Source organism: Artemia franciscana, chromosome 17 (genome assembly GCF_032884065.1).
Source record: "Artemia franciscana chromosome 17, ASM3288406v1, whole genome shotgun sequence".
Classification (NCBI taxonomy): domain Eukaryota; kingdom Metazoa; phylum Arthropoda; class Branchiopoda; order Anostraca; family Artemiidae; genus Artemia; species Artemia franciscana.
In genome coordinates, this window is record NC_088879.1 from 16934692 (window position 1) to 16961821 (window position 27130).

The window sequence follows — 27130 nt, forward strand, 5'->3', positions numbered from 1 at the left end:
CCCAGGCAAGTGGTGTGCCTACCATAAATTCCCTATGGTATCCCCGTTTTAGGTATCACCCCCAAAATGTATGCCTATGAAAAAAACAAGCAAATGTAGAACAACCAAGTAACACCAAAACAAGCCTCTCTTAACTTAATTCTGGCTCTCATGTATTTAAGTTACCAATTCACAATTTATATTTAAACTTCAATAAATACGAAAATAAAAAACAAATTGATTTCAAAGTTTTCCATTTTAAAATCAGTTAAGTTTATTGTGTTTTAATGAGCCTCCAAGCTTTTGAAAGTAAAATTCAAATGAAACTGATTTTTAAGTTTTGGCTTTCAATTGATTTGGCCAGTCAAAAAATTACAACCTGTTATTACTTGCTCCTCTTGACTCAGATTCATCTTAGTCAATTTATACTGCGTATTGACAGCCAATAAACTTTATCGGCTTGTAAGTTGTGAAAAGCCGAATAATTAGTTTCTATGTCATTAAAAAGCTTAGAAGGCAATACAACTTTATTGACTTTTACGGACAATTTAAATCATTTATAAAAATTTTTTAAAATTAGAAGTCAAAAACAGGACGTAAACGTTTGACCAGTTGAAGCTTATTTTCTTTTAATTGACTTTAGAAGCCGACTTAAAACCGAATTATATATATTTTCTTCTAGCCAATTTAGATTATCTTTAGAAGATCGGTGCTTTACTAGTCAGGTTTTTATAATTGGTTTCCCTTTGAGTCTTGCATTGGCTTTTGGAAGCCAATAGTGTATTTGAAAGCGAAGTGTATTGTCATTATGAGCTGGTCAGAATTTTTGTAAAGCCACTTAAATAGTTTTTCAGATGTAAGTTTCATTTTCTTTTTCTCTGCTTTCACTGTGCATGTAGTTTTTCTTCATCACTTTTTTTTAGATTTCAAGTATGAAAGTAACGGTGGCTTTTTAGTCGCTTCTAAATTGTCTAATTCTAATTCAAAAATGTTACCACCTATCTCATCAGAACTTTTTCTAAAATCGTATAAAAGGCACTTGCCATCTGAACTAGGAAATAGAAGGAAGAATTCGCCCATTCGAAACGTTCACCTTCAAAGAATTTTGAATATCCACTCCCTGCTGAGGATAGTAAATCAAACCAACCACTAGAAGACTGGACAACCTCTTGTAATATAAATATCATAAAAGTTTTTCAATGGAGACTTTTAGACCATCTATAAGAACGAATGACCGCATAATCCCAAATGCTTCAATACCTTGGCACACACTGGGATCTTATTTGACTTTTGAAAAATCTTTACAAAGGAGCCAAAATATCTGGCTTCGAATTTTCAAAACTTGATACAATCCAATTTGGTCGGTTAATCACTGAAGTTTCGTTCTTTTCTGACTGACCTGCTACTGGATTCAACACGATTAAAAAACAAAACATTCCACAATACAAACAACTATAAATGGCCAAACAGTTGAGAACATAAATGGTAAAACATAATTTACAAGATTGGTAACCTAGTAAAGAACTTTCACAAGACTCGTGGATTTTTCTTTCGTAGATACCTGGTTTTTTCTTTGCTTGAGTCGTAGTTGGTTCTTAATTTTAATCGTAGTTCTTTGCTCTTTCCTATTTATCTATGGCTCCATAATAATAATATGTTCAGTTTTACGTCATTGATTATCAGATACTGTAGTATATTGGTTAAGCGATATATTTGTTAAGCGGAGGATGTAATTTCTATGATGCACTTCTCCAACAAATGGAGGACACAAGTTCAAACCAATCTGCGGTTACGCTGTATCTTTTTTTTCTTTTCTTTTTCTGACCACAAGAACAAAAAACGATTAAAATAAAGAACCAAAAAAACACATGTTTAGTGAAGGTTCTTTACTACGTCACGAATCTTGTATTTGCCATTTGTGTTTTCAACTATTTGGCCATTTATGGTTTTAGTCACTTCGCCATTTATGGTGTTGCATTGGCTTTTGAAAGCTAATATATCCTTTTAGATTTCAATCATGAAAATAACGGTGGCGTTTTAGACGCTACTAAATTGTCTAATTCTAATTAAAAAATGTTACGACCTATACAAGAAGGGGGATTGCCTAAGTCCTATTCATCCCCAACCTCCCTCTAATGGTCGTAGAAATTTCGGAGGATGTTCTTTCGATCGAAAAATGGGGAGTTCCAAGTTCTTTTTTAAGTTAAACGTGATTGAAGACCAACCAGCCCCTGTCCTAGAACTGTTCTGATATTTAGATTTGTTATTACCCCTCAGGACATCTGATCGACATTTTGAGGTACCTATTTTGTACTTTCTCTATGGCTGCTGAATTTTGCGGGTGGGGGGGAGTAACACAGCCCCCTATTTGGAAGAGCCTTAGCGTGCTATCAATATTTTCCGTGTTTAGCTCATAAGGTATTAGAAAGAACTGCATTATGACAATCAAGAAAAATACTTAGTACAAAATGGAAGATAAATAAAGAGAAAGAATTTTTTCTGAAACATCAGGACTTCTCTGAGTAAATTGAGTTGGCTTTGCTAATTAAAATAGATGTCGTATTGTGATTGTCAATTTATTTTTCATCAATGGTTTTGTGCTTTAATAATTTTTCTTCTCTTTTATATTTAGAAGAGGTGACAAAAAACTACATTCAGATAAAGATACAATTGGAGATTTAGAGGCAACTTTCAACTCTGTTTGGATTCGGGCTAGTCAACTTGCTCAGGAGCTGAATCAACTGCGTAAAGATGTTGGCCTGGGATCATTGGAAGTACCGACATATTTAGAATTGACTAATTCAAAACCATTAAAGACTTTAGAGCCATCTATTGATTTGAGTAGTATCTTTGTCAGTTTGAGTCTTACGTGTGATCCTGATTTTCCACCAATTGGAATTTTTAAATTAGTTGAAACGATTTCGAAATATATACCAACCATTACTTCTGTGCATATTCATTCTTCTATGAAAAATAGGGATTTCAGGACGGATTATATCCCTACTCTAGACACACCTGGTTACCAACTGAGAATCACTCTCATTTTCAAAAAAGTTGGTAGATCAAGTATAGTTTGTATAGGAAATAGAAAGATGTCCCTTAGTCAGGCAGACTTATTCAGACTTGTTTGTAGGATCTATGAATTAGTGACAAAGTGCCCAGTTTATGAGTCCGTTAATGAAGCAGCCTTTATTGATATGTGGTTGGAATTGCAAGATGAATGTGAGACAAGTAGAGAAATTAATTTGAAAGGGTTTCTAGAGGAAGTTATAAAGAGGCTGGAGAAGTTTGGTTGGCTTATTAACAGTGATAAAAGTGTTTGTGATGTTTTTGTAGCCGATTATTTACAAACGAGGAATGATAAGTATCCTTCAATTGTTTCCAATTGGATCCAGAGATGTATGTAACATGCTGTTTGGGAATTTCTTTGCTTTAATTAAATTATTGTTTAAAATTGGAAGTCTCATTGTGTAATTTTTTTCAACTCTTTTTATTGAATTATCTTGAAGATGGAAGTTTGGTCAATATTGTTTTAATTTCTTATTGCACTTGGTATTAATCAAGTGACATAAAGCGATCGTAAATCCTCTCCGTCTGTCAGTGTCTGTCTGTCTGTCGGTACCAGTTTTGCTAGTTTAGGTACTTAGAGATAAGCTAGGACGATGAAATTTGCCAGGCCTATCAGGGACCAGACCAGAATAGATTATAAATAGTCGTATCCCCGATTCGACCCTCTAGGGAGGAGTGGGGGACGGTTAATTTGGAAAAATTAGGTATTTTTAATTTACGAACGGGTATCGGGTCTTAATGAAATTTGATATTTAGAAGGATATCGTGTCTCAGAGCTCTTATTTTAAATCTCGACCGGATCTGGTGACATCGGGGGGAATTGGGAGGGGGCGAAGAGAACCCTAAAATCTTGGAAAATGCTTAATGGAGGGATTAGGATGAAACTTGGTGGAAAAACTAAGTGCAAGTCCTAGATACGTGATTGACATAACCGGAATGGATTCGCTCTCTTCTGGGGAGTCGGCGGGAGGGATAATTCTGATAAATTAGAAAAAATGAGGTAATTTTAACTTCGAAGGAGTGATCGGATCTGTATATGTATATATATATATATATATATATATATATATATATATATATATATATACTAGCTGTTGGGGTGGCGCTTTGCGCCACCCCAACACCTAGTTGGTGGGGGCGCTTCGCCCCCCCAAGCCCCCCCGCGCGCGTAAGTCGTTACGCGTCATTGTAGTTGTGTCCCTATGTCCCACCTGTGAATATAGATAGATATATATATATATATATATATATATATATATATATATATATATATATATATATATGTTCTTAACTACGTAAAACTTGCGAATATACAACATTCTTTGCTGTCCCATTGTCTGTGCATATAAATAGATTGTCAGGTTTACCGACTCTTGTTTATCTTTTTTTTAGTTTTTTAGTTATACCTCATGATTCTAATGATTGCCCTTGAGCTTTGTTGATGGTGATTGCTAATCGAACATTCCCTGTGTCCCCGTCGTCATTTATATATCCCCCTGTGCCCCCCGACGTCCCCGTTGTAGTTGTGTCCCTGTGTCCCGGTCGTCATTTATATTCCCTGTGTCCCGGTCGTCATTTGTATTCCGGTGTCCCGGTCGTGATATACACACGTTTCTGAAATGGTATATGATGAAATAAATTTTTGTATTTTTCCCCTTTTTTTCTTTTTAGTTTTTTTTTTTTTTTTTAGTTTTGCTTTCTCTTTTTTTTCCTTTTTTATTTTATTTTTTTCTTTTTTAGTTGTTTTAGTTTTTTAGCTTTTTTAGTTTTTTTATTAGTTTTTAGTTTGTTTTTTTCTTTTTGGTTTTTTTGAAGTTTTTACCTTATTTTTAGTTTTTTTTAGTTTTTTTTTTTTACTTATGTCCTGGTCGTCATTTATACTCCCTGTGTCCCGGTCGTCATTTGTGTCCCGATGTCCCGGTCTGTAATTTCGTCAGTCGAAAACATGACGTCAGTCGACACACAAACATGACGTCACTCGACAGACACACACACACACAGACAACTTATTTTTATATATATAGAAGATATATATATACGTCTTATTCCAATTTTCTTTGTTTAAGTAGTCGTTATCAAAGGGGTGAGAGAGAGTGGCCACTTCAATAAAGACGAAAATAAAAAAACTAATTGACTTCAAAGTTTTCCATTTTAAAATCAGTGAATTGTGTTTTAATGTGCTTCCAAGCTTTTGAAAGTCAAATTCAAATTAAACTGATTTTTAAGTTTTGGCTTTCAATTGATTTTGCCGGTCAAAAGATTATAACCTGTTTTTTACTTGCACCTCTTGATTCACATTCATCTTAGTCAATTTATACTGCGTATTGACAACCAATAAACTTTATCGGCTTGTAAGTTGTGAAAAGCCGATTAATTAGTTTCCATGTCATTAAAAAGCTTAGAAGCCAATATAGTTGTATTGACTTTTATGGACAATTTAAATCATTTATAAGAAGGTTTAAAAATTAGAAGCCAATTAAAAAACAGGAAGTAAACGTTTGACCACGAAACACAGCTTTGTGTTTTCGGATTATTCTCGGATTTCGATACGATTGAGGTAGATAAATCAAGTATTTATAGTAACATCTACGCAGTTTACATAAGCCACTCTTTTTCGGTAGAATGATGGTCCCAGAAAGATAAAGTTCAGAGTGATCACAAAAAACTGAATACAAAGATATCAGAGCCTTTCGATTATATTTTAACCAGTTTACACAATCTTGGAGTATCTAAATCTGACTTTTTTACAAGCTTCAGATATTGAAGCCTGGCGGAAGGACATAATATTTGTACCAATTGTTAAACAAAGCCACCAAATCTTTTCGACCGAGGGAATGGATGTATTTTTAATTTGAAGAGGATTATTTGGGAAGGTACCGTTAAACCAAATATACTTGTATTTTTCTAGATTTAGTCCAATATAAAGGAAACCTTTTTTAGCCCTTTGAACTGTGCGGGAAAAGTAAGATTTGCATCTACTGATAAGGAGAATATCATCTGCGTAAGTAATATATGTGACACGTCAGTAAATCCCATGAAATACGTCCGGAAGATCTTGGTAATTATTCCAGCAATACACATCTTGAAAATATAAGGTGACAACACTCCATCTTGACGTATACCACAAGGGACTCCAATATTTTCTTGCATGAGAGTCCCACTTAGTTTTAAACACAAGTGTGCATAACTGCAGAATAAAGTATCTCAGAACAAAGATAATAGAAACATTTACACCATTTAAAGAAAGAAAATACAAAACTCGACTATGAACAATACTATCGAACACTATACAAATATCTAACGAACAAAAATGAACTTGCTCATTTCGTTGAGAGGCTTGACGTAGAACATTCGCGAGTACCCTGTGGGCGTGTACACAACTTATTCCTTGCTTGAATCGAAACTGATCTTTTCCATAAAATGCGTTCCAATTGACTGACAGAAGCAAAACATTCAGAAATCTTGATTAGCGTTCACGTGACTGTAATAGGGCGACAAGAAAAACAAGCAGAACCATCCCTTCTGAGTTTCAATATTGATGTAAGAGTTCCAGAGAGGAAACTCTCAGGAACTATAAAAATAACCAAACACATTTGAAATAATAACTGCAAATGAAACATCAGTTCTTAAGATTCAGGCCGAAATTTTTTAACAGAAATAGCATCTATATCGCCTGACTTTGATTTGAGCCGGTTCGCTGACTTAATGGTAAGGTCATAAGAAACAGTTAAGACATGTCGCTGTGACAGGTTACAAGGTAAACAAATGTTCAGTAACTTACTATACACCGAATGCACAGAATGATTCAACTTCGAGAAAATTTTTGAGTAGTATGACAGCCATCGAGACGAAGAAATATTACATTGAGTATTATATTCGTCAAACTTGGAACTATTTGAAACATTTTTCCAATCTTCCTTATTCTTAGGGCAATTTTTCCCACTAAGACGGTTTTCTGAGGCCCTTTTTATAAGCAATCTCAATCAAAAGGCGTTGCCATACCTTCCGATTACTTCAAACAATAAATTGTTTTTAAATAGTAAATATTCAAATCAAGTTATTATTCGGGCAAAGGACCCTAACAAAAGGGAAGCAAGCGTTCTTAAATAAACGCTCCAATCTGTCTTTTCTCAATTTGATTTTTCGAACCATTTTTCTTCTTTTGGGTATTAGCATGAGAAATTAAAGGCAAAATTTTTGAAACATTTCTGAACGTGGGGAAATTACGTTTACATCAGTATTTATATTCCCCCAAACAACCCACTGTGGACCATTTGAACTAATGTCCTCAAGTAACTTTTGCAGCTGCGTGCAAGCTTTCGCATAGACATTTAAGGATAACACTGTATTTTTTTTTACACGACAAATAACAGTTTAAAAAGACAGTATTGCCTAGCAAGACTGCCAAAAAATGTCTATCTGAAAAATACTGTACCAGAGATGAATGGGACAGTCTTTTTTTTATTTACTATGCACGCAAGACCACCGGAACGGTGACCACGTGTACGTCGAGCACTCACCACAAAATAAAAGATCTTTGCTTTGCTTTAGGAAATTAACAGAAGAACATAGCAGATGCTAATGCAGGCACACAATGTCATCAATAGAAAGCAAATAGTTAATTGAGTCATCTTTATCTTTGGAACCGTTTATGTTAAATAAAACTATGGAAACGTCCAATTCATTCATTTAAGGGTTGGGTTTTTTCTGCTGTCAACAATATCACGTAGAATAAGGCAACGTAGGCTATAAGAAACATGGGATTCACCACAGTTAGCGCATTTGGGCTGTATTTGACACGGCAAATGAATTGTCCTTATGAGGACCAGCACATCAAGAGTATTTGGGGGAAGATTTTTCGCACGCCACCTATAGGTTGTTGGGTGAACAGTACTTATTACAGCATCATGGAAGATCGTGAAAAACAGATACTCAAATTAATTTAGACTCAATCCGGATGCCATTTTTAAATGCATTGTCGAGTGACCTGGTATCCGTAAAACAGAGCTTTACAGAATTCGAGCTGCCAGGACAAGTAGCATCAATGATCACAGGGACCTCCTTAAACAAATCGATTTCAAAATCACTTCCAATACCTTTAACTAAATCATAGTAGTTTTTGGCTTTCATTTTCACGATTGAGGAGGTTAAGACAGACTTGGCTGAGAAACAGAACTCCAGGGGACGGTTTTCAACTCATCATCTTGTCACCAGCAGGTTCAACTGACAGAATCGTTTCATGACCGCAACCTTGTTCCAGAGCTTGTCTCCACTTCGTAGGATTGCTCACATGATTTTCATTGTTGTAAGACGAAAGGAATGGGAAATTGGTTTCACAAGACACAATTTTAGAAAACGTAGCTTTCAACATCTTTTCGCAGCTAGTTACTTTCACAGCTAGTCTAACGCATCAGATCGAGAATAGTCTTAACATTATTTGACGCTGCCTTAGCACCAATACGCTTTGTTGGCTGGATATCATTGTTACATGTGTTCCAAAATTCCACCTTAGCAGAAAAAATGACTGGTCCGTCGAAAAATTCAACGGCATACTTAATTATCACCTCATCGTCGATTCCAGATTTGAATTTAGTCTGTGTCAAATTTAGCACGGGCAAGTAAACCAGTTTCCTATTACCCACCGATCGCATGATATCACTGTCCGCATCAGACATAATTCGATGAAAGTTCGTAAACTTGAATTCTCGATGCTCAAAGTTTGATTGTAGTCCAAAAATAAGGTCAAATGACATATCTTTTCGAGAGGTGAAAAATCCAAAAAAAAAATGACTGTAGATTACCTGAGAAAATCCAAAGTACAATTTTACCACAATTTAAAAAGGTAGATATAGCTTGAGAGGTCCACAAAATAGGCTAAAAGTCTTTTGCCCAGAAGTGGAATTGGATTCTGTCTATAAACCAATTTCATCATAATCAAATCAGGTAATAATCACGAACAAATCAGGCATTCAGGTAATAATTTATAGCTATTGAATAGATTTAGTCTCTAACTATTTCACAATATATCCTTTCTTTTCATCACTAGTTAAAACTGAGATTAAACATTTTCACAGAAAACATAAGTCTTAACAGGTCGAAGACTGAATGAAGATAATGTCACTCTTCACTTTCGTTTGATCAGCTATTATATTTTAAGTTTAATATGGTCAAAATTTTACAATGTTTTGAATTGTATTAACCAAAATTTGCTTACATTTTGTGACAATTGATGAATATCGATACGTGTTGGTAAATCATGAGATCTGATTTTTTGGTTATAAAAATCATTGAATTTGATGATAAATCGGTAAGGAAACTACGAATAGATGGCATGAAAATAATTAATATTTGAAATTAAATCACGAAAAATAAAGCGTCAAAACGCAGTCTAAACTCTAAAGTAGCCTACCCAGGTTCAAGCAGTATAACTGTATTTAAATAGGTTAGTATTGGCTATGTCCACTTAAGGTGTTAGTTTAAAGGAGAAGCAAGATAAAAGAAATATAGCCTGGCTACCATTGAATTCTCCTTTCAGTTATTTGGTGTATACCTAGAGAAGGACCTATAGGAAAGGAAACATGTTAAGAAAATCTTGGAAAGAGGTTAGTGTAGGAAAATAAGACTTTCAGTTATAAATTCAGGGCCAAGAGCATACTCTGGGAAGATATTGCCAAGCTAAGCCTACTATGTTACAACTTCTCATTTCTAAGTCTGTGGGAAATCTAACAAAATATTATTATAGGCTACTTTAATTTTCTGTTTGTTTTATCTGATTTGGTAAAATTCTAGTTAATTGACTTATTGCTATCTTGGATAGGGGTTAGGTTAGGAAAATGAAACTTTCAGGGATGAATCTACAGAATAGAAAACATTCTACAGAATAGAATAGCAAAGGCTCAGGTTGTTTTTTCACAATTTAAAAAAGTTTGGAATAAATGACAAGATTAGAATATTGGAAGTTACAGTGATGACAGTGGTCAGACATGGCTTTGAAGCATAGTTGCTCTGAAAAGTGGATAAAGATTTACTGGATGTTTTCCAGAGAAATTGCCTATGAATTGTTCTGGGCACCTGGCTGACTGATTGTATTTCAAACATGGGCTGTACCAAAAGTTTGGTCCAATCCCACTTTTGAGGGCTATAATAAAATAAAGGTTGAGATGGTTAGGCTATGCTCTGCAGATGAAGGATGACATATTGCCAAAGATTCTCCTTTTCAGACAATCATCTTTGGCTAAACAGAAAGCAGGTTTTCCTTGTCTGAGGTGGGAGGATGTCATAAGGAAGTGTGCAGTTGTATTGGTGTCAGGTGGCATGGTGCTGTGGTGTGTTGTTAGTAGTAGTAGCATGGCTCACAGCTGAGTGTTATTGTGTTTTCCATGAGAAAAAGCCCATTCAGTGTGGTTTTCAATGTTTTTGTTTCTGGGGGGAGGGAACTGGGAGGCTATATTTTCATGTGGCACCAAAGTACAATAATGGATAGTGATTTGAATGAAATCCTGTTATCAAGGTTACAAGAATTAGAAAGAAGGTCAATTTTATTTAATTCGGTTTTTCAAGCTCCTTTAGCTCATGATATTAATGATATTTCATTTAATATTCCACCAAACAAATATGTATTTTGTAATGAAATGAAATGATTGTTCTTGAATTGTCAGGGATATGTGAGCAGATGGGTGTGATTGAGAAGTTATATTTAACTCAGGCACTGATATTATAGGCCTTTGTGAGACTTTCCTAGATTTTAATTCTGCAAATAAAATTGATGTAAGAGAATACCAATTTTTTCATAGAAATAGAACTCAGCAAATACATGGTGGTTTGGATTTTTAATTAAAAATTATATTCTTGCATGGATGAGAGATGACTTTTTACAATTTGATATTGAAATGAATTTTCAATGTTGTGTAGTTGAATGTTTTCTGCCTAGTAATGAAAGACTTTTATTTGTAGTGATAGACCATCTCTTCTAGTAAGGTAAACTTCATAAGTAGAATGGAAAATATGATAGTTTACCTTTCAAGTCTGCATATTCCATTCATGGTCCTTGCTGATATTAACTTAGACCTAATGAGATGCTTACCTTCAGACCATCACAGGACTGATAATTATGCATTACAGTTTTTGGAATGTTCTTTTTCTTGTAATTTATATCCAGTTTGTTTTATCCTGTCATATGTAGCCGACTCATCTGATTTGCTCATTGAGAATATTCTTTTGCCTTATACATGAATTATGTCTGATTATAAGATTCAAAAGGCTTTGATTAGGGAGATCATTATTAGAATACAAGAAAGATAAATCTTTCTCTAAAAAACATATATGGTTTAAAATCAGCCCAAGGTGATATAGACTAGAGTGATTTTAGAAGAGAGAGAACAAAATAGATCACTGGATATTTTTATAGAGTTTTAAATGAACAATTAGATCATCATTGTCCTTGTGAAAAATGCATTGTAAAAAAAATTTTTTACTGAGAAAACTATGGATTAATGAGTCACTCCTGAGATCAGTTAATGAAAAAATCGTCTTTATAAGATAATAACAGAATATCCATTACCTGATAATTGTATACAATTTAAAAATTATAAAAATCTATTGGTGAAAAATCTTAGAAGGAGTGAGAAAAGGCATTTTGAAAATTTCTTTAAGAATGCGCATTTTCCTAGAAAAAAAACTTGGGATCTAATTAAACAAAAGATTGAAGACAATTGTAATAATTTTACCCAGAATTATTAATTGATAAGAAGGGTCTTGAGTTAAAGGGGCATGGAGCTATTGCAGAATCTTTCAGTTATCATTTTGCTAGTTTTGCATCTGATGTTACTCCTGGTCTTGTATTGACTTCAGCTCAGTCATATAAAGAATACTTTCCTCAATCAGAGGACACAAATATGTTTCTGGCACCAATTAGTTTTGATGAATTCAAAAAAAAAATTATTAGACTTAAAGTTAGTCAATTCACTAAGTTCGGATGGGTTTTCAACTAATCTTTTGAAACACCTTGCATCTGTACTTTATATACCTCTTGTTTGTATTTTAAAATTGTGTTTATCTTCTGGGGTATTCCCTACTAAATGGAAAAATGCCCTACCTATTGTAATACCTTCTCCTTTGTCAAAGATTCTATAAAAGTTATTTCAAAAGAATGTCATCTTATCTGGATAAAAATATTTTAACAAAAAGTCAGTTTGTTTTTAGATTGGGTTGTTCTAATGAACAAGCAGTTGCTATATATAGTAAATATATAGTAAACTTAATGATTCAATGAATAAAAAAAAATACATTTGATGTTGTTAATTATTCCATTGTGTTTGAAAAATTGAATAACTCTGAATTTTTAGAAGAGCATTTGATTTAATAAAGTCATATCTATGAAATAGCAGATTTAAAGTAGAAGCCCGAGGCCATCTGTCTCACCCCAACTCCCTGGATTATATTGAAGTGCCCTGGGGGTCTATACTTGGATTGTTACTATATATATATATATATATATATATATATATATATATATATATATATATATATATATATATATATATATATATATATATATATACATATATATATATATATATATGTATATATATATATATATATATATATATATATATATATATATATATATATATAGATGATCTCCCTAATTGTCTATCCTATAAAGATAGCATGGCACTTATGTTTGCAGATGATACTGTGGTATCTGTTGATGCTGAAACCCCTTTATTATTGATTGGGATTATGGCGTCTGAATTGAAATCAGTTATCCAGTGGTTTCTTGTTATCATCATTTAGTCCTGAACTTGTCTACGAGAGGATATTTGGTTTTTGGGAGATCTAAGCAAGGAGTTGCTAAAGTTGGGATTGATGAGTTAGTTGTTCTGGGTTTAGATTAGAATTAGAAGGGTTAAGACATATATATATTTTGGGATTATTATTGATGAACTTTTATCTTTCTGTAGTCATTCTGACCACCTCCGTATAAAATTAGCCCAAAATTTAGGATGTTTACATTGATTAAAGTAGGTTTTTCCTTTTTCATTAAAATTTGTTATCATTCTTTAATAGAATTATACCTTAGATATTGTCCCACTATCTACCTAAATACATTTTTTAGTCATTTTAATCCCCTCCAGACAATGCAAAATAAAACTGTAAGAATCCTTGGTACTTTCTTTCATCATCCTGCATGACTTCAAATTCTCTTTGAAACAAAACTTTATTTTTATTTCTTTATATATTAAACCTATGATATATACATAATTCCTGCAAAATAGGGAATTAATTCTCAAGGTGAGGCTGAGGTCTGGTTTTGGAGAAGTGAATTCTCTTTGCTTTGGTGGCCAAAAAAGCAAGTCTTACAAGTTTAATGATCTGAATGAACCAATGATGTGAATTCCGTGCAGCCATCAATTGATTTTAGATAAAATAAGTAAAGGAACTCATGCTTACAACAAGACACCTGTGTCTTTTTTTCTTTTGACTTATTTGTCTTTTCTAGGTATCCCAAAGAAAACATGGACAAAGTTTCAAGTCAAATAACATTGGTGCCTTTAAATTTGAGGCCAGAAGAAACACTTGTACAAATACAAAAATCTTTAAAAACTTTAATGTCAGTTTCGGCAGCTGTATCTGGAGAAATGAATAAAAGAATTCAGGAAGTTCAAACAAGGGTATCTCACATTTCAAAGAGGGTTGATTCAGCTCAAACGGTTGTGAATCATTTACTCACAATCAACAATAAAGCAATTAAGGTATTTTGAACTGATCTATTCTTTTTGCTGAAATCGAAACTCGTAATTGATGTTAATTGGAGTACAGCTGCCCTCGAAAATAGGTTGAAAAGCGAAATTGCCAAATCGGTAGTTTTGAATATGACAGAAGTCAATTTTGGCAATATTACAGTTTTTTTGATTGGATTTGGTTTTTCGAAAAGTGGCAAATAGTCTTTTTTATATTTACTGGAGATGAGGCCAAACCATTGTCACATACCATGAGAGATGGCAGAAATATTGAACATCTATCACTCTGTTGTTCTGGATGACCTAAAGAAACAGGGTGTTAAATAAGTTTGTATGACCATACAGAAGCATGCAAAACATGCTCATAAAAGCTAGGATAAACATCCTTTTTTGAAATGAAAAAACGTACAATTTTTCCACAAAAAGTGAACCATAAATTTACAACAAGTCTCTCTTAGACTTAAGTCCTCCCACGCCTTGAGGCGCATAAGGCAGAAACTGTGGACTTCCAAGCCTCTCAGTCCTGGGGCAACGACCAGACCTCCTCCATTGATATTTTTGACTGTGTAGCCTCCTTCTCTAGTGACCAACCTAGGGTTGTATGCTGCATAGAACCCTTGGTTCTATGCGGAACTACAGTGAACAGGGGGGGGGGACTCCCGTCAAAGTTCCAAGACCTCGGCACTACGTGCCGACGCCTTGAAACTGCGTTTTGGTATCTTAATTTTGCTTACGTGTCTGCATTTTTTGACGCGCTGGACGATATTGTTGGCACATCTTTATTTCCCTCCCCAAAGTCAAAACCCTATATACGCCCCTGTCCACCGCTCCTGTGCAGACCAGATGGTTTCTTGCACCACACATCATATGGGAGCCTGCCCTCCTCCATTCTTTTCATATGTCCCCAGTACCTCCAACGTGTCTTGCGAATTTCATTAGTGGTAAATAGTGCTTTGTCCAGGCTCTAATCTGCACATTCCGTATTCTTTCAGTACAGTGCACTGCAAGCATTTTTCTGAGGTAATCGTTCTCAAATCCAAACAGTTTTTTTTCCTACGGCTTTTGACATGCTCCATAATTCACACCCCTATAGGAGTACAGTACTGATAAAACATTGCTATTCAGCAATCGTAGCTTGAGCTTTCGGGAGTATTTAGAGCATCTCCACACATTATTTAGCTGGGAGAATGCTGCCCCTGCATAAGCAATCTGAAGCATTATCTTTGTGTTGTAAAATGTGAAAGATTGTAACGCTATGAAGCTGATCGAGATGGCGGCTTACTTGCTCAGGGTGGTTCAGTTTTCTTGTTGGTCAATAGGCTATTAACCTGTCACCGTGAAAAGGTAAAAATTTACTATTAAAGTATCAGTTACTAATGGCCTTAGATGTAAAACAAGTACGAATTAGCTTATATAAAGCTAGAAACTTGAAACAAACTCTAATTGAAGAAAATAAATCTGAAATGAGCAGAAATATTAGTGAACAATGAAGTTAAACTAAAAAACGAACAGATATTACCTTAAATATGTGTAGTGTTCAGGGATTCTTAATTATTTTTGAAGGGTTCTTTTTTGTTTTTTAAAGTAATATTTTGGATTTGCAAATCAATAAATGTATCATTATTTTATTTTTATATATTTGAAAGGTATTTATTCAAAAGGAAGAAAATTCCCTGCAAGTCATACTAATGAAACTGGAGAGTTTATTTAAAATATAATTATATGCAAAAAGAAGAACCAACCTTCTGTTTAGAACCAACAAGTATAATCCTTTAGGAGATATAGATTCTAGTCGTAAATGGTTAGGAATTTATAGAAAGCGCAGTTTGGGGAGAAAAATGTGATTTTGTACTGTCCGGTTCCCTTTTTGGCATGGGCCTGACGGGCAAGATGGACTTATAAAATGAGGACTTCAAGGAACCGCATCCGCTCTAACGTTCATAAGAAATAGTTTTATCATCAGATGGGAGGGAGACATACGGCAACAAAAGAGAGAAGCAGTCCTAGAACAAACTAGAGAGTTTCCTTGAAATATAATTATATGCAAAAAGAAGAATTCCTGAAAGTTTAAGCGTTTTGATTTTTTAATGCTATGCCTTTGAAAATAATTATATATTTGCTTAAATGCTTCGAATTCTTTTATTCCTCTGTGAATCACGGTGGACACTATAGTTTCTAGAGGGTTTAAGGTGGAGATATCATCACTTGTACTGTAGTAATTATGTTTTTTTTTATTTACTCGTAGCAGTTTTTATTTGTTTGACTAGTTATATGACTTTATTTCTGCTCGAACTGAGGACGTGCAATAAATTCAATCTTTATGCTATTTGGCATAAAATGAGTCCGTGGGTCCTCCAGTCCATCTTCTTTCTGCATGTGTGTGTGTTTTTTTTGTGTGTTTTTTTTTAACCGGAATCATACACTATTTTTCACTCTCTATGATTTGAGGCACGAAGAGTACCAAGAAGACCGAAAACACGGAATTTTAGATTTTTAACCTTAACAGTCAAGATGTTAAGTTTCCTTTTTGGGGATTTTTCCTCTGTCACGAAGCGTGACTTGTAGGCAAGAACCATAAGGCATCTATATCTTCAAGGACGATATCAAGACGATAATCATGTTAATAGGTCTACCCTTTGCTCGTTTTCTTATGCGTTTTAGGCCTGAAAAATTTGTACTTATGCTAATGGTTATGTTACAAAAATAAATGACAGTGAAACACAGTGACAGGGTTTTGTAATTATTGTAAATTGTTTATTTGTCACTGAGTTGATCATAAATAGAATCAAAATTTTCTTGCCATCAAACAGATAGGAAACAAAAAAGAGGCATTATGTTTTAATGTAACATGACTATATATCATCACTTTTACTGTAGTGATTATGTTTTTTGTTTATTTATTCATAGCAATTTTTATTTGTTTGACTAATTATATGAATTTATCTCCTCTCGAACTGAAAACGTGTAACGTGAAATATTTTTTTCCTCAAGTAGTTCTATATATTTTATATATTTTGTTTTGTTCTGAAGTGGGAACCCGAATGCACTGATGTAAATTAATGGCTTTTTTGGAGTGGCAATACAAGCTCAGGCTACTGGACTTCATGCTTTCTTTTGTTGATTTTTGTGTGAATAAATTATGTCTCCATTGAAAAAAAAACAAAACATCTCACATGCTGCGTTTTTGAAACAAAAAAGGGTTGGGCTTGGTTTTATGCTATGAGGCAAAGTAATACAGTATTAACTTGCACAAATAACATACCTTAATTGTATAAGTTAATTAACTTATACAATTAGATTAAACATTTACTTGGTATTGAGAAATAGAGAAGGAGCTTGGGTTTAAGTAGAAACGGCATATTTTGAGACTGTCTTTCAGGAACATATCATCATGTCTTTTAAAGAAAGATCAGGGACATACCATTTTAAAGTGTCCAGGGGTGAGGGGGGGGGGTCAACAACCGCTTGTCAGTGAAGCCAACGCAAAAATTTACACCAAACTTTGGGTTGTTTGGGTACTTGTACTGTTCAGTTTAAGTTTTACTTATGATGCTTTATGTATCGTCGTTTTAGGATTTAGTATTTGCTAGAGAGAAAAAAGGGACTTTGTTAAAAATAAATAAACTAATTAACAACAAACACTAATTTTATAAAATTGTATGTGTAATTTTCTATTCTTCTTTAGCTTCCTTTGTTGATTTTCAAAACTTCCTTTTCAATTAACAACGAATAGATGGCTTATGATAACAGTTGATTAAGATAAAGAACTGTCGTTAAGCCACTTTTCATCTGGTTTTTACATGATTAAGTTTATAATCCTTCCCTCCCTGTCTATACATTTACCTGTGTCGATAGGTAGACCCAGGTCTACCTATCAACAACATGCTAGTCATATGTTGAAAATAGTTACAGATGTAATTCCTTCATTTAAGATCAAATTTATTTTATATACCTGAAATTTAACCTTTTTTTGCGGATTCTAAAGCTAGGGGAGAAAGTCTCCAATAGCTTTAGCCTATATTAACCTATTGATCAGCAATGTTTCTCCTTTTCCGACTCATCCTTCTTCGTAGGGTACTATTTGATATCATTCATTATGCTCCTTCTCAAAGCTTTAATCTGCAATTAATCAAATTTATTGAACGTAATGTGCTTTGAATTCGCGCAGTCAATTTGAATATTTAGATTCCACACTTTTGCCCCTGTTATGTAGTAATTATTGGAAAATTAAGTAAGTTTCATCTTTTGTATAATAAATTCATTTTGAAGGTTTATTAACATTTCATTTGAATACTGTTTTAGTTGTTTGTTTTTTTTTTGCAGATATTTTCAAGTGCATCATACCCAGTTGAGCAAAATGATCCCTTTGGATTCACTACGTTGAATCATGTTGTAAAATCTTATCCCGCTGAAGAAGAAAGATATGTTATTAGAAAGCCATATTCTCCAGTGGATGAAAAAAGATTAAGAGTAATTCTTTTGAGTTTTTAATCGTCTTTACACCTATTTATGAAAACAGGGGACATCCTATTGACAACGCAAGTCGCTAGGAACATGTTTTTTTTTTTTATCTCCTTGCAAATGAGTATGCTTTCTATATTGCGTAATTGATGCATCTACTTACTTTCCGTTTCTCTTTCTATCATGGTTTATGGTTTCGTAAAGCTTAAAGACTTAATACGAAAATATTTACGAAAAACTTAAGTTGGCTGAATGCTGGGTCATATATATATATATATATATATATATATATATATATATATATATATATATATATATATATATATATATATATATATATATATATATATATATATATATATATATATATATATATATATATATATACCTGGCATCTAGAAGACTACGGATGGTTGACTCAAATTTGTTGCGATCTTGTGCCAACTCTTCAGCAAGCCGTAGCCAGCAACTCTCCCACTTTCTACCAAATCTTCATAATCGGCCAGTGGGGTTGATTTCGTTTTTGGCAGTTGCCACCAATTCTTCAATTGACCGCCAGGTCGCCTGCGCCAATCTGGAAATGGAGCAGTTAGAAGTACTTGCTATATAATGTGGTCATTGGATCTTCTAAGGACAAGGCCAAGCCAACGCAGTCTTCTCTGTTTGACAATCGTGGAGGCGGGTTTGATTTTACAGCAGTGGTGGCGCACATCAACATTTAAGAGTCTGTTGGAGTATCGAATCTTCAGGATTTTTCGCAGACAGCGGTGGTCAAAGACTTCCAAATCATAGAGATGAAGCGCCTTCAGTGGCTAAGTTTCGTCTGCATAGAAGAGAACAGATCTAACAGCCGCTTTATATTACAGAAATTTTTGTCTTCATGCTGATCTCCCGCCGGTTCCACAAATGGCAGTGGAGTTGTGAGAAGATGGCTTGAGCTTTGTTGATTTTGTTCTCCACATTAAGGTCAAAGCCTCCGAAGGTCTATTACCGAGCCAAAATAGGTGAATCTATCGACTTGTCAATTTCTTGTCCGTAAAGCATAAGCTGATAATCCGACTGTATATTTAGATCCAGGATTTCAGTTTTGGCCGTGTTGATCTTCATACCCAGTAGCTGAGAGAAATATATGTATATAATCGACTCACAAAATTGAAGATGGTGGATGCACCCAAAAAATAAATTATTCATATCACAATGACTTAAAAAGTAAAATTAATGTCTATATAAACCAGACAACCAGAAAAGGCAATGATGCAGGTCCAGCCTTAGAAAAGAATCAGTGGCAAGTTTACGCGAATGATACTATAGAAGAAGGAAATATTAGTACCACCAAACTGAGTGATTATCTTCCCATCCTGACACTCTGTATGATTGCTTAACCAATTTTTAAATTAGAATTGACTTTGGATACAGAGCTAAATAATTGAGGAATAATTGAAGACCGTGCAACACAGATGGAATCAGAGATAAACACCAAGAACAAAAAGAACAATAGGGAATTCCTCAAGACAGTGGGAAATAAATTATAATGAATATTTCGGCCCAACTATGTCCAAGGGCCGTCCTCAGCAATACAAAAATGTATAAGAAGAGAAAACTTACAACAGGATACTGCTGAGGTGATGCTGGGACTGTTTTGAAAAAATTTTCATCTTAGTTTTATCGATTTTATCCTGTTGTGAGTTTTTTTTTTCTTATATATTTTTGTATTGCTGAGGACGACCCTTGGACATAGGGCCGAAATATTCATTCTAATTTGTTTCCCACTGTCTTGAGAAATTCCCTATTGTTCTTCTTGTTTTTGGTGTTTGTTATGGAAAGGCAGTGTGGTCTTCATCGCTATTTATGGATCATAGATTATTGGAATCCATCCAACTATCTATGTTAAAAACGTAAGAGAGAATACTGACAATTTTAGAAGCTTTTTTAAAATCTTATATCAATAATCAATGATCTAATTAAAGTCAATAATCTCGGTAGACGACATAAATATTTAAAACGATTACTAAACAAGAAGTCTAAAAACTAAGCTTGTATTTATTTTGGTGTTAATAATGGAATGATTTTGCAAGAAAAGAAACAAATTGTTATAGTTTGGTGTACTAAACTAAAATCTTAATTCAAATTTTTCTTAATTATGCTGAATCTTCATATATTAAGTGTTTTGAATGTTTAACCAAAATTAGCAAATACAGACGAAAAAGTTTGAGGTGTATTACTTTCGAAAAAGGTGTACAACATTCTTCTGAACCAACCTGGTCTACCGAGAATTCAATAGAAAATGATGAAAATGAAAAAATAACATCGAAATAATTCAATGAAAGTTTACAAATTGCAATTTACTAGTTATTACTTTTCGGAGCATATACTGAACTTTTGGCTATAGTCTTGACTAAAGTTAGAAACCAAAATAGAAGATTTGCTCAAATTTTTTAAATAAATTAAAAAAAAGATTATAACTTCAAATGTTTCGCATTTTCTCCATCAACCCCCCCCCTCTGAATAAAAATACTGTATGTGTATCTGTCCCTTCCTCTTTGATTGTACTTTTTTTCTTGATGAAATCTGTAGCAGCTTAATATTTTTGTTCGCTGCTAAAGACGAACTACTAATAGATAAAAACAACATCTAAGGGGGCGGGTTGTTCTTTATTTTTGAGAGGACACTAGTATTTTCGGAGCTACACGCTTCTTAAAGATCCCCCCCCCCCAGCATTAACTGAGGTGAAGTATTTCTTATAAGAAACAAATTTACCAATAGACAAAAATTCGCTATAGAAAAGGGAGGGTGGTCTTTCCTTATTGATTGTTAGGGCACTTAAGTATGTTCAGAGCAATAAGCTTTTGAAAGTTAAATTTTTTTGTAATGTCTCGAATAAATTTTGTCCTGATATTAGTCGCTGAGAGTTCCCGCAAACGATATAAAAATATAGGCTCTGTTCTTCTTGCACTCGATGAGTAGAGAATCACGTAAGTGGACATCATATCGGTTTCATAGAGAAATTCCAAACCGACCAAAAATTTTACTTTTTTGTATATTACGTTGAAGTTTTGAAATATATTTTTTCTTTAAATTTAAACAATGGGAACATTGTAAACATGTATAAGAAATCTGATTTCAATTAAAAAAAAAAGGAATATAAAACAAAATACTGTGTGCCTTCCCCTTCATTGTTTTTAATTTTTATTTTATAAACATGACAACTCAGGCTCAAGATATTCGTCTTTAATAGAAGATGCATTAAAGAGCCGCTGGGGGGAAATATTTCTTTTTGAATGCCAGCTGGCCCTTAATTGACCAAGAAGGGTTAAATAATAATTCATGTGGACAGATCAGTCATATAAAAGAATATTATTCACTGCTTGTTTAATCTTTTATGTTTCTACAAAAAGCGACCTTTGTCCTCCTGAAACAGGTAAATTCCGCCCTGTGGGTTGCCGAAAATTTCTTTGTCAAAGACGAATATTTATGTTTTGTTCTCGGATATTAAATAAATGAATATGAAGTCTGATATTTGTTTTCTTTCTAAGTGTCAGAGAAAAGGGGGAAGCCCCATTGCTTCAGTATTTACTTGTTGTCCTATCTGCTTAAATTTTGAGTATATTAGATCCATTTCTTTTTCTTCACTTTAAGTTTTTAATTTTAATTAAGTTAGTTTCTTAATGCCTTATATATTCTCTTTCAGGAAAAGTTAAACTTTTACCATGTCGACGTTGGAGAAAGACAGAATGATCCGTCTGTGAGGAATAACAAGAATAATGAATTTCGGTCCATTTCACAGCTTCTCTTTTACCTTTCAAGCAAAACCAGGTAAAATCAAACGTCCATTTTCAATTGTGCTCATTTCTTTGTTTTGTCAAGCCTAGCCAGTTCGGCTTTAAATCTTTCATGTATAGTATTTGTTATTCAAATGAATACAGACTTTATAGCTTAAAGGTATACCATTCGACATCAGATCGAGAGATCACCGGTTCAGACATGTCCCCTGATTTTAGTAAGAAAAAAGTGAACATCTATGACATTTTAAAATAACATAATTTTGTAATAAAATAACTTAAAACATTTTTATCAAATAGTTATCTTTGTTCCTGGCGTAGAGGGCGAAAGTGGAGAATGTTTTTTTTTCACAACAACAATTACCGTGGTGTATCGCTAGACTTAGTTAGACCTCTTTTGTACATGTACCGCCAAATGAAATCAAAAATACGTATACCTGGAAGCAATTTGCTGACTGATGATATACGAATTCATATTGGGGTTAAGCAGGGTGCAGTTACTTCCCCCAAGGTTTATAATAATGCAACGTTTCCAGATCAGTGTTAACTTTCTTCGTGCTGTACATATAAAAAAGTACTGATTTGTCGATATTATGTTATGCAGACGACGTTTTTAACATTAGTAGGACTATCAATGGGCTAGAAAAATGTTTTTTGGAGATATGTAAAAACTACAGTGATATTGGACTTTCCCTAAATGCTGAAAAATGTGATGTTTTGATTTTTAATGAAATAGATACGACTAGATCAGATAATATATCTATAGATCTGAATGGTACAGAAGTAAAGCCTTGTGTTAAGTTGAAATACCTCGACCTCCCTATTGGAAAAAATCTGAAGAAAACTAGGCTATTGATGCTAGAAAGTATGGAAACGAAAATCCGTCGTGCATATGGTACAATTGTTAGTTCTCAGTTTCATTTGAATAGAGCCCATCTTGCGAGAATTTACAATAGTGTCGTCCTGCCACATATTCTGTATTTAGTACCGTTTTACCCTATATTTAGTGAATCTGACCTTCTTGGATAAAACTCGTTTTCTTCAAATTTGCTAAGTTTCTGTTGCGAGTTCCTCCGTGGACCCGTAACTCCTATTTGATGAAAAAATATAGCTTGTCTGACCCGTGTGCTAAGTTGGCTGAGCTGAATGTACACATGTGCAATAAGCAAACCGGCCATGAATGGCAAAATGTTGTTTTTTGAAGTGGAATTATTTTTGTTTGTATTTTAGAATGTAATTACGATATGTTGTTTCTTTCTTCTTTTTTTTCCTTTTTTTTTCAATGTACTCCATCACTTCATTATTTTGTATGATGGGTTATAAATAAATACATACATACATACAATAGCAATATTACTTGCAAAACAAATTTGATTATGCTATTATTCTGCTGGTTTGTATAAATGCTTTTGGAAGATTATCCTGCTGATAAACATTTTTGAACTGGTGCTTTGTGTAAATTAAACAAAAAAAAAACAAGTCTTTTTTAACTTGTAGTAAGGAGCGATATTAAAACTTAAACAAACAGAAATTATTCCGTATATGAAAGGGGCTGTCCCCTCCTCAACGCCTCGCCCATTGCGCTAAAGTTTAACTCTTTTTCCTAACTCTACTTTTTAAACGATAAAAAACGTTAGCGTAAGGAGCAAGGCGTTGAGAAGGGAACAGCCGCTTTCACATACGGAGCCAATTCAAAACCTGCATTAATTTAAAAATGTTCAGAAATTAAATTAAAAAATAAGTTTTTTTTAACTGAAAGTAAGGAGCGACATTAAAACATAAAACGAACGGAAATTATTCAGTATATGACAGGGCCTGTCCCCTCCTCAACGCCCTGCTCTTTACGCTAAAGTTTGACTCTTTCTCACAACTCTCCCTTTTAAAACAATAAAAAACTTTAGCGTAAAGAGCGGGGCGCTAAGGAGGGGACTGCCCCTTTCATATACGGAATTTTTTCTGTTCGTTACAAGTTTTAATGTCGCTCCTTACTTTCAGTTTAAAGAACTTGTTTGTTTTTTATTTAATTACGAATCTGAAGCAAATATTGTAATATAAAAGTCTAAAAACAAAATAAATTAAATGTGATTCCCACCGATACCCTGTATTCCAGTTAAAGTTAGAAAAGTTCCGGGCACAACAAGAGTGTGAAGGTAAAAATAACAAGCAGAATACACCACCATGATTCAAACATGAATTCTAAAAGAAAAGAAAGAAAATGATTAAATAAAGGTGGGTTCAAAAATTTACTTTCATGGATTAAGACCTTTAATCATTTCAATAATTTTTCTTTCATTACTTTATTTTTTCATTTGCCATATTTTCTGTTTTAATAATATCGATAATAAAAATATACCTTGCTGTAGCCTATTTTTATAGAGTAGGAATGAAGTTACGTTGGATTGTGCTTTGCATTTATCACTTTTTTTATAAACAGAAAATATTTTATAAATTTCAGGTTTTCTAAAGATTCCTTGGACCATAGTGATATGGTTACATCCCTTGACTGGCGATCATCTGAAAAAGAGCTAAATGCCTCAGCACCTCTCCTAGGTGATGCCCCGCCCTCAATAAAGAGGAGAGGTGGTCTAAGGAAAATTCAAGCTGGAAATCTATACTACCAACCACAGGTGACTATTGCCATGTTTTTGTCCGTGTCGTTCAAGATACCCCCTCCCCCTTTTCAAAGATTTGACCTTGAGACTTGAATGTAAAAATTTTTGCAAAACAAAACAAAAAAAACGCACAAAAATGTTGTTCCTTGTATATTTTTGCTGATTCTCTCAGTTTGAGTCTCAGAAAAAATTGCTCAGTATGGCTCTTGCTGGAACGAATGTTTTTTTTTTCAGCTTATACCGAGCTTCGATCTAAATATAAATCTTTTCTTTTGATATAGGTGTACATTTTATGATGTTTCTCGGTAGGCATATTAAAAATAAGTTAAACACTAAATAAAAATATAAATTTGGATGCCAAAAGTTGAATAAAATAAAGTTTTTATGCTTGGAATTCTGTTATTGTTAATAATTGTTGCGTTCAGTTTAGTAAACATTGGTTTAATTTCATGAATTTTTGTTGTTTAAACTGAATGTTAGTCAGTTTATTTCAAGTTTGAACTCATTGTTATTTTTCTCTGTTATTTTGCTCTTTTTTTCGCCCTTTACTGTTCATGTTTTTTTCTAATGCAGTTTCTGTTCGTGTTCTAGTTGGAATTTTCGCTACTTGCATATATTCATAATGCTAAAGTATAAATTAATTGTAGTTTTTTTCTAATAATTTCATTGAAAATAGCCGTTAAACATTTGAAGTGATGGATGCAAAAGGAACAGCAAAACGCTGGCGACAATTAGTGATATATTTAGATAATAAAGGGCGATTTTTGACTTCTGTAGTTCCACATGATCGCTAATCCGCTATTGGAATCCTCGGAAATCCTCGAAGGCCCATTCACAATGAGATTTTACTCATACTGAGTTTAGCTAGCGCTAATTTGAGCAAGTAAGAATTTTTCTAGTGATCAAAATACAGCTTTCACAACCTGTACAGATTGTGAAAGCTGATGGCTGTTTAACTTAGTTAGAAATCAGTAATCATTTCTGATATATTTTTTTTTTCATTTTTTATATCAATGGTATAAATAAGAACCAGGTTTTAATTATTATGGCACTTGGTATTAACCAAGTGACATATAGCAGTCGCAAATTCTGTTGGTCTGTCTGTCTGTCGGTCCCGGTTTTGCTACTTTAGGCACTTCCAGGTAAGCTAGGATGATGAAATTTGACAGGCTTATCAGGGACCCGACCAGATTAAATTAGAAATAGTCGCTTTCCCGATTTGACTATCTGGGAGGGGAGAGGGGGCCGGTTAATTCGGAAAAAAATAGAAAAACTGAAGTATTTTTAACTTACGAACGGTTGATCAGATCTTAATGAAATTTGATGTTTGGAAGGATTTCATGTCTCACAGCTCTTATTTTAAATCCCGACCGGATCTGGTGACATTGGGGGGGGGAGTTGGGAGGAGGAAACCTAAAATCTTGGAAAACACTTAGAGTGGAGGGATCGGGATGAAACTTGGTGGGAAAAATAAGTACAAGTCCTAGATACATGATTGACATAACCGGAACAGATCCGCTCTCTTTGGGGTAGTTGGGGAGGAGGGTTAATTCTGAAAAATTAGAGAAAAATGAGGTATTTTTAACTTATGAATGGGTGATCGGATCTCAATGAAATTTGATATTTAGAAGGATATCGTGTCTCAAAGCTCTTATTTTAAATCCCGACCGAATCTGGTGACATTGGAGGGAGTTCGGGGGGGCCTAAAATCATTGAAAACGCTTAGAGTGGAGGGATCGGGATGAAACTTTGTGGGAGAAATAAGAAGAAATCTTAGATACGGGATCGGCATAATTGGAACGGATTCGCTCTGATTGGGGGGGGGGGAGGGATAATTCCTAAAAACTAGAAAAAACGACGTATTTTTAACTTACGAAAGAGTGATCGGATCTTCATGAAACGTCATATTTAGAAGGACCTTGTAACTCAGATCTCTTATTTTAAATCTCAACCGGATCCAGCGTCATTGGGGGGGGCAGTTGGGGGAGGGGACCGGAAATCTTAGTAAATACTTAAAGGAGAGATCAGGATGAAACTGGGTGGGAAGAATAAAAACAAGTCTAAGATACGTGACTGACATAACCGAACCGGATCCGCTCTCTTTGGTGGAGTTGGGGGGGGGGGTAATTCAGAAAAATGAGGTATATGTAAATTACGAACGGGTGATCAGATCTTAATGAAATTTGATATTTAAAAGGATCTTGTGCTTTAAAGCTCTTATTTTAAATTCCGACCAGATCCTATGACATTGAGGGGAAAACTGTAATTCCTGGAAAACGTTAAAATTGGGGTATTTATTTTACGAATAGGTGATCGGATCTTAATGAAAATCGATGTATAGAAGGATCTTATGTCTCAGATGCTCCATTTTTGACTCGACTTGGATCCCGGGACATAGGGGGTTGGAGGAGGGAAACAGAAATATTGGAAAACGCTTAGAGTGGAGAGATCGGGATGAAACTTGATGGAAAGAATAAACACAATTTCT

The 27130-nt window shown here is 34.1% G+C and overlaps 2 protein-coding genes across 6 annotated transcripts in view; both read left to right on the forward strand.

Moving 5' to 3' along the window:
* LOC136037930 (phenylalanine--tRNA ligase alpha subunit-like) overlaps positions 1-3433 on the forward strand; it is a 28481-nt gene extending 25048 nt beyond the window's left edge. For 2 of the 5 annotated variants that reach the window (XM_065720796.1, XM_065720794.1), the window contains exon 11: positions 2612-3433. Coding sequence is in view for 2 of the 5 variants with exons in the window: in XM_065720794.1 (XP_065576866.1) it covers positions 2612-3386 (775 nt within the window). In the remaining 3 variants the exon portion in view is untranslated. The remainder of the gene's footprint in view (positions 1-2611) is intronic. The other 3 variants (XM_065720795.1, XM_065720797.1, XM_065720798.1) reach the window with 3 other exon arrangements.
* A 5957-nt stretch (positions 3434-9390) lies between these two features.
* Positions 9391-24923, forward strand: LOC136037933 (WASH complex subunit 1-like). The gene is made up of 5 exons (XM_065720800.1): positions 9391-9490; positions 13550-13802; positions 18114-18260; positions 21940-22064; positions 24486-24923. Exons 2-5 carry the CDS (start codon positions 13566-13568, stop codon positions 24733-24735), a joined length of 759 nt encoding a protein of 252 aa, XP_065576872.1. The 5' UTR covers positions 9391-9490; positions 13550-13565; the 3' UTR covers positions 24736-24923.
* The last annotated feature ends 2207 nt before the right edge of the window (positions 24924-27130 follow it).